The sequence below is a fragment of the Ptychodera flava genome, chromosome 18, assembly GCF_041260155.1.
Source record: "Ptychodera flava strain L36383 chromosome 18, AS_Pfla_20210202, whole genome shotgun sequence".
NCBI classification, from domain to species: domain Eukaryota; kingdom Metazoa; phylum Hemichordata; class Enteropneusta; family Ptychoderidae; genus Ptychodera; species Ptychodera flava.
Genome location: NC_091945.1, coordinates 6648675 through 6657441, shown reverse-complemented (window position 1 = coordinate 6657441; position 8767 = coordinate 6648675). Strand labels below are relative to the sequence as shown.

The 8767-nt window shown below is 36.5% G+C and overlaps 1 protein-coding gene across 1 annotated transcript; it reads right to left on the bottom strand.

Moving 5' to 3' along the window:
• Positions 1–1195: 1195 nt before the first annotated feature.
• On the bottom strand, positions 1196–7543 carry LOC139117899 (plexin-A3-like). The gene is made up of 4 exons (XM_070681134.1): positions 6449–7543; positions 3780–3962; positions 1739–1870; positions 1196–1270 (listed from the first exon to the last, which is right to left on the bottom strand). The coding sequence occupies exons 1-4, from the start codon at positions 7541–7543 to the stop codon at positions 1196–1198; spliced, it is 1485 nt and encodes a 494-aa protein (XP_070537235.1).
• Positions 7544–8767: the final 1224 nt, after the last annotated feature.

Genomic DNA, 8767 nt, shown 5'->3' with positions numbered 1-8767 from the left:
TCATAAAAAGTTAATATTTCTTCACGTTTTACTGATGCATCTCATATTTGTTATAATAAGCCACTCCAGGGCAAGGTATACACTTCGGTTCTGACCAGATTACACCGTATACGCGCTCAGTCATGAAACTATTGTCACGGACCGGTACGATATCACGAGTCTACTTTATATTTGACCTCTGTGATTGACTTATGCAACTAAATTGTGTTATGCCACACGCTCACGTCATCAATATACTGGTATTATCATAGGCCCTCGAGGGTCTGTAGTATAAAATAATATGCTACATGATTATGAGCATGAAACAAAGAAAGAACCATAGAAAGCACAGAGAACGATAAGGTAAATCATCTTGATTTGAGAGTCGGAAGAAACAGGTAGCAGAGCCAGCTTTTTTCCTTATGGTGAAAACGTTTTAAGTGCAGCTCCAGCAATTGTTTTGTACATCAGAAGAAAAACTAGGATTGTGGCTAAATTAATTTCAACGGAGGGAAGTTTACTAAACTTTGTGACTGTCCTCTAGCATTTATCAGTTATCGGCACCACTCAATAACTTAAATGTTACAGTCAAAAGGTATGATTCAAAAACCCTTTATATGTCGTTGCTCTGAAGAGAGTCTTGTGAAGTTTGTATAGCTGTGCAACGACCAAGTGCTGAACTTTGGAATAAGGGGCCTCTTTTTAGCACAAAGGGGCTATCCAATCGAAGAATCACAAAGGTCAGATGGCTAAGCCAATATTAAATTAACCTTTATTTATTGCCAACTTTCGACAAAGTCAAAGTTGGTTTCATAAGAGCCGAAAGTCTGGTTCAGGCCATGAATAAACTTTGCGACAACAGATCGACAGCAGCTTATTCATCGTAAGTATACGGTTCAAGTATGATTTATATCAAATTTTCAAAATAAAATGCTTCTGTGTATACGTACTGGCAATTAAATGTGATTTTTACAACAACTATAAAATCACAAGGAGAAGCACAAAATTCACATATCCTTTTCATGACATCTATGATGTTTTCCATAAAGAATTAAATATAAATTTTACTTTCTATATTATTATTATTTTATTATTTATTTATTTAGCCTTCAAAAAGAAGAAAAAAATACATAACCAAAAATAACAAGATACAATACAACAAAACAACGCAGAATAGAGCTAAAACGGCATCAGCAACATGTTAAGAATGTGCCTATTATGTACACCTCTTGTCAATAAAAGATGACGTATACTGTCCGTTAATCCATCCGGTGTAGGAAAAGTCTTCATACTTTGTAATACAGAATTTGAATAATGTTTATCAAAAATATACCGAAAGAAAGAAACATTATTTTTTGCACAAATCTTATTAACACGTGAGAGTAAATCCGTGTGACCGTTCAGATTACCACGAAAGTTTATGTTCAAAAGATGCAAATAAAAACAACGAGCACGTGAATTGTCAGCAAAGATTGATTTCAGTAGTTCAAGAGAACTTATCTCTAATGATTTTTCAATAGTCATAACATTGAGCGCTTTCAGGAACTGAGTATAAACGATCTCTCGTTTTCCTTCACAATTTAATTGGGACTTCTGATCAACTGGCCTTACACTGCTTATCGGATGAATGCATGATACAGGAATTGCGCATTAGATGAAACATTGAAACGGTATCATAATAGTATTCATGTGTACCAAGAGTAAACGCCGAATAATATACAGGATCATTCACATCTCTAAATCAATATTAAATACTCACGATATTATCAGTGAATGTATAGAAATGCTTCTCATCAAGATCAAACACCATGTCTTGAAGAATCGGCTTTGTGCTGTTTTTGAACTTAATCTCTTCGTAGGTATTGGCACAAATACTGTTGATGAAATGCACCTGTAACGAAAGGATAAACTCCTTTCAACAGATAATGCCACTACCAGAAAAATGGGATAAAAACACGTTCCGCACACTTTAAGCGTGAAATGACTGCTAATGGTAGCATGAATTATAGGCCCAGAAGGTGTAACCTTTGATGAATGTTTAACCGTTCCTTTTTTATCAAACGCACGCCCTACTTCTGCTCCCAAAAACATATTGAAGGTTAACTATTTTGCTCGCAAACGATGCGTCTGTAAAATATTCTAACCCGTGTACAAGATGATTAAATTTCATTACACAACGGCACACCACTGCAAGTGCAAATTGCAATAATGTGATGTTTCATTCTGTGTGTTAAAGCTCCAGTTACTGTAACTAGGCCTTTGCGCCTCAGATTGTTTTGTTAGACATTTTATGACGCCTATATTACTCTACACACTGTAATTTTATTGCATGTGTTCAGCATCATTTTTCCTATAGAAAAAAAATGGAAGATAATCTAGTGGTTTTTCCTGTTTTCCTGTGTACTAAGTATGCATTTGCTTTAAATTTTTCGCAATGACCGCTTTGATCAATACGGGCATACCAACTGAATTTTACACGGAATTGCCACTGGCTTAATGTTAAGTATAGTTTTGTATTTTCACATACAGAAGACCTTGGGCATGAGAGAAGCAATTAGATTTGAATGTGTCTTAAATTGCTCAGGGATGCGATTTATTTTAGACACATGCCAACGTATGAAGCTTTCTACTTTGTAGGGGACACAGGCAGCATAATCACGATAACTACAGATACCATAATAAGTTATGATACAAAATCACATATGTAAATTTCCCATTCATCACATAAATATAAAGTACCATGAAAATAAAAGTCAAATAATTAAAGTCCTCTGTTCTACAAGTTGTGTGGCTCTGTTTCCTGAATAAATAGCTTGACATTAATTTTAAACCTTTTTTAACAGGACAAATGAATTCTGGACAAACGCGGGTCTTTGTTGAACAATTAGCTTGCATTTGTAATTTGCCTAAAGTGTGCGAGGAACCCTGCCATTTGCACTCTGCTGTTCAAAATGTTGGTGAGACAAGTCTTTATAGAATCGCCAAGACACGAAGTTGATAAGAAACAAATAAACTTGCTTAAAACATAACGTTATGATGTATAACGAAAAATATGTAGAATCGACTGTATTTCTTATGATATTTTTGTCCTGTAGAAAAGATTTTGTAACTGACAAGGTACTTAAATCAAGTAACTCCAATCCCCATCTGTGCCGTGTGAAAAAAGCATGATTTCCCTTTTCAGTGGATTTGCACCCATCCCACATATTATGAATACTTCCTAATGCTTGCTCCTCTGAATGATTAACATACATAAACATCTCGTATAATGCAACACACAGGATATAGACGTAGAATGACTTTTTATGTTTTTATTTCATTTAACGTTATCATGTTAAACGTTTCTGAAACTGTGACGGGATTTAGTAGCTGTTCTTCTGAAAGAAGACAAATTTCACGAAAATTACATATATGTCTGAAAACTTCTACTGTTATTTATAGCGTGAATCTTAGGGATTTTATTGCCAAACTTGAGTTATCTTACTTATTTCCCGTTTGTACAATGCAGAAATGCGCACAACGTAATAAAAGTAGTGTTACGACTGCAACAAAGCGTATTAGTGTACGTGATGACAGAGGCCCATTGGACAATGATAATTATGATATTTATCATGGTGATGATAGTCGTGGTGAAGGCCAAAATTAGACACAATGACAAGGGAAAATTCAAGCGTTACATTGTATAAGCAATATCCTAAATTTGTTTATAAAACGTCGTGTCGGGGGAAATTTAGCCGTCTTTCTTTTATGATTGCGTGTTGAGTTGTGGGCTCTTGCGTTTTAAGGTCAGTTAGACTTACCTTTAGAATAGTTCCCGTGCCAGTACCCAAGAATCCAACTGTGTGTTGCTGTACAGTAGTTACAGCTATCGATGTCACCAAGGTGTCTGTATAGTCTTCTACGTCATATCCATGTTGATCATTGACTCCATTTGCATATGTGTAGTTAGTAACTGCAGAGCATTCGTGAATTTCTCTGGTGAACTGAAAGTTGACATATGGGAATTAAAAAAACAAACACTGCAAAGCAACCTAAAATATGATTTAATAAATGAAAACGATTGCTTCAAAAATCAGCTTGCGCGAACATACAAAATGAATTTGAATCATACGAAAGATCACAAGAGTTGAATACAGAAACACCATGAATCAATGAATAAAGAGTTTGCGAGTTAGTGAAGCAGCTGGGGAAATATTGTTGATTTCGAATTCTGCTTGGCTAGCATGGTCATGGGTAACTGCTAAGTGTGACAAACAGTCACGGGTCGCAGTTACATTCGAATTACGCCATGTTCATTAGCACGTAACAGTAATCTCTGATTACAGTATATGCTTTTTTCTAATTCCGAAAAATGGCTGGATTTTCAGTTTCAGCTGGAGGACCTAAGCTCTGTCTGGTGAATAATAAAGTAAAGTGGAATCTCTGAACAACGCTTTTCCCTATGACGTTACTCACCATCATTACAACACAAAATAAATATCTGTCCTTCGTTTTTTAAGAAGTATTTTGGAGTCACATCGCCATGAATCGCACAGTTGGTACCTTATCGTGAACACAATCTTAGGAGTGGAATTAACAAGTTGCAAAAACAATTCAGTAATAAGCAGCGAATGTCACGATCAAGGCTAGTGCTATTGGATTGGCTGTAATTAGGCTGAAACATATTGTAGTCTGTGTGGTTTCACTACTCCACGATGCCAGACGAAGACAGTATCCAAGCAGTGATACCATTAGATATCAGCAAGCCTTGCCATCAACTTTTGATATAGATGTTTGTACGAGTGTGTGTAGCCTTTATACTGTCATACTCTGTAGTGGGACCCCTGAACTTGCCCTATATATCCCTTGGCCAATTAATGTTTCTTTTCTGTATCAAATTTGTATCATATTTTAACAAAGTGAAAGAAATAATAACGGGTAAGTGAGGTAATTACAGACTGGTCACGGGGGTATTTCTCTTTCTAAAGTATGACACTGTATCAAATATGTTGTGAAATATTAGTGCATGTAGTTTCTTATACTGATTTCTCATAAAGAATTTCAATTTGAAAACATCAAGACTGTGATATACTAAAGTACAACGCCCAAAGGGCGCGCCGATAAATCGAGATATCTGGGATATATGTCTGATATATGAAAGTCATGCAGCCGAAGGGCGAGCTGAAAAATATGTCTGACATTTTAAAGTAACGCGCCCGAAGGGTGCGCTGAAAATTATGTCTGATTATTAAAGTTACATTCAAAGTTAAAGTTGTAACTGAATGATAAAATTCTTGGCCGGCACGATGCATTTTAGGCAAGCATGAGCCTGTGTCGAAATTCAAAAACACACTGACCCCCCCCCTATTGAGAATTTCAAAACATGCTGAGCCCCCTATCACAAAAGTCAAAACAGGGTAACCCCATGAATCCACTGTCCCCTCCCCGGCCGAAGAAACTTACCAGTCCCTCATATTTCCTGAAATTTTCCCATTATGTTATTTCCCCTACATCTCTTCTAACAAATACTGTCGCTTGACATTCAGAACCAATAAAGCAATGACTTAGCCTATTTAAACTTGGAGTAGGGTTGATCAAATAATTAACAAAGGGGCTGTAGAGCGTTCTTGTTTAGTTATCATTTTATAGTTTTTTTAAGGCCACCGGCCCATATGTGAGGGAGGTGGAGAGTATTTACAGAAACCGTACAGGCATAATCAGACTTGCACGTATTTCAGATCTATGAAAAATAAATAAATAAATGAATAAATTACAGTCTTCTGTTATAAATTCCTAGCTCTATTGCTTTATGCATAAATTATTTCAATAAAGTAGTCTCATCTGATGAAGTCATTAGTCTGTGAAATTTGTGATAGTTTGGGTAGATATATATTTCTTCGGGTAAGTAAGTATTCAGTAACGTCACTGATCTCGCACAGGCCACACGCACACCGAAGTCGCTCCTCCGAATTGTTAAGTTTTCCTGTATATCGGACACATTTGTTTATCATCTCTCGAAAAACCGGCGTAACAGCGGTCAGAGTAAACAGTCTACGTCAGCGTTCTTGTTCATGAGGTACAAAGTATTTTCCGTGCTGTGATATTCTTTTATCTTTTATTTGAAAACACCCGGAATGGTAATACCAACGATCTAAAGCCTCTCCAATTAAATAGATAACTGTTACAGAAAGTATTGAATGTACGTAGATATTCTTCCCATGTGTATTACCGAGACTTCCATTCATTCAAAAAACACTAAAATGTAACATTTTCTTGATTTATTCATGCATTTCGTCTGTCAGTTATATAATGAAACCTTTGTTTGAGAATGACTTCAAATAATTATTTTGATAATCTCCTTACGGTTGAAAATGTGTCGAACAATTAAACATACTTACCCAAGGTGTACCGAAATCACAAGTAGGACCCGTTCCACAATCATGTATTTTATGTATTAGAGATAATTAGAACGCCATGACAAGACACTTACGGGCAATGATCCAATACACGTAGCACCTCGCATCCAGGAAGCAGTGTACCGTTCTTGAACACTTGGTCCATCATTTATGATACATCCTTCAACAGCATCTTGAAAGGCTCTTTCAATCGCACTCATTTTGTACATACATATTGCAGACTTTGTGGTCGGTGTTGGAGGATTATTCACGCCCACAGCGAATGCAATGAACAAAACTTCTTCATCGTCATCTAATGCCAGTGATTGACTGAGATCTTGTGCAGGTCTGGTGATATATGCTGCTTGAGCAAGGTTGTATGAATCATCGCGACACCTCAATGTCACTTCAGAGTAGGAGTTGAAGTAGTATTGATCGGCCAGCTGACATACACGAACAAGTTTTGAAATATAATCAGAACTGTTTGTGAATGACCTTTGTATTGTAACAAAGTAACTGTATGCATTGTAGCTGAATCCAGCCACATACGTGACAGGAAAAGTTGTCGTGAAAGCCAGAGCGACATCAACTCTTGTGCTGCCACGCCTGTCTTCCACTACCTCAAATATCTGATCGCCTTCAATTCGTCTGCCACTCACAAACGGTATACCAGGACCATTTGATGTGCTTGTCGTCCCAACGTACAGTAATGGGTGGCCAAGGTGGTAATTTGGCGCAACAAAACCTACCGAAGATTCGTATGTCTTATTTGAGACAACAAATACTGGATCATTAGAGCCAATTACAGACAACAGATTATAAAGATTTCGCTTTTGGCAATCACCATGGTAACCACCACAAGTTATAAGGGCACGATTGTCATAGTTTATTGTCAGTATTTTATTGAAAGTATCATGTTGTTCACCATCTCTATCATTCTCCGGTCCTGTTGTGACGCTGACAAGAAAATCCAAGTTTTCATTTAACCTGTACAGTCGATTCACTCCAGCAATGTACACGTTTCCAAACCAATTCCGTATCAAGTGGTTCAAGCAACATGAGTCAGTATCAGTGAAGGTTGCAACTTCATGGATGTTGGCATCGGAGCGTTGGTTTAATGCAGAAATGGTTAGGAGGACCATGAGGCCGATGGGTCTTAGCAAGCCTGAAGTCAAACGCATTCCACCCATTATTTGCTTCTGTAGTGACTGTCGATAAGTTGATCTATATCGTTAATACATAAGGAGAGCGGCGAATATTAAATCATGGTTGCTGTGTAATTGGCGTTGCTGTGGAGAGACTATGCTATGAGTAATCACAAGCTAAATATAATATGTGATTTTAAACAGTGCAAACGAGGAGTCGGTGATCAGACAAGTGTCGTAATTTTGAGTGCAATAAACAGATACATGGAGGTCATTTAATCTAGTGTCTGTGACTCTCACTATGCTCTGATAAGACATACAAAGATAAGAGATTGAAATGTTTTCCTTTAAGGTGGAGCTGCATGTTTACTTCACAGTTTTTTCAAAACAATATTTCTCATCAAAATGATAAGGAAACTCCCTCATACTATATATTTTCAAAAAACAGAGACTCTAAAGTTTAGTATGGTAGCAGTAGTTACTCGAAAAATGAAGTGAGTGTATATTTGGTGTAAAAAACCTCAATTTTGGTATTAATGATAAAAATTAATTTAAGTCAAAAACTTGACACTATTTTCTGAAATGTAATATTTAACTTGAAAGAAGAGTATATGTAGAAAATATGACTATTTTATTTTGCATTATCTATCCTCATTCAAAACTGGCAAGAGTTGACAAACTGGCATTCAAAACAGTGATCAAAATCATGATTAGTAAAGTTGAAATGCCTCTTATTTAAAATGTAAGAACTTTATTGCCAAAAAACCAGTCATTTTTTGAAAACGCACTTCAAGAACATAATGTTAAAAATTAAGGAAATTGACCCAGACACAGTGGAGTTAAATTCTTTTGAAATTTTGAAATTTGGAGGAGAAAGAAGCCAGGAAATCGGATGATTTGCATTTATTTGCATAAATTAACACTTCTTTATCACGAAACTTACGACTGCTTGACAGGCTAAAAGGTGAACCCCACCAACATTTTAATCTTGGGTTAACATATTAATTAAAATTGAATGAATATTTAGAAAAACGTGATTTTTGAGCAAAATATGCTGTGTTGAGTGCAGCGCCCCCTTCAGTTTGTCTTTGTTCAGCGAACACTGACAGCGAACACTAAGCGAAGGAAAATACAAGAGGCGAAGTAACAGTGTCACTAAGAGTCGCAGACGATTTTTGACACGGCAATAGTGTCACGAGTATTTTCAAAGATGAACGAAAAAATATTAAGGAACAATGGACTTATTGAATGCACACTCAGGCCAATGCG

Bases quoted from the DNA above. Each gene is read 5' to 3' on its own strand.
- LOC139117899 (XM_070681134.1), bottom strand. From the start codon at position 7,543: ATGGGTGGAATGCGTTTGACTTCAGGCTTGCTAAGACCCATCGGCCTC. The intron at 3,963-6,448 runs GTAAGTGTCTTG...GTCAACTTTCAG, and splicing joins CGTGTATTGGATCATTGCCC to TTCACCAGAGAAATTCACGA. The intron at 1,871-3,779 runs GTAAGTCTAACT...CTTTCGTTACAG, and splicing joins GCACGGGAACTATTCTAAAG to GTGCATTTCATCAACAGTAT.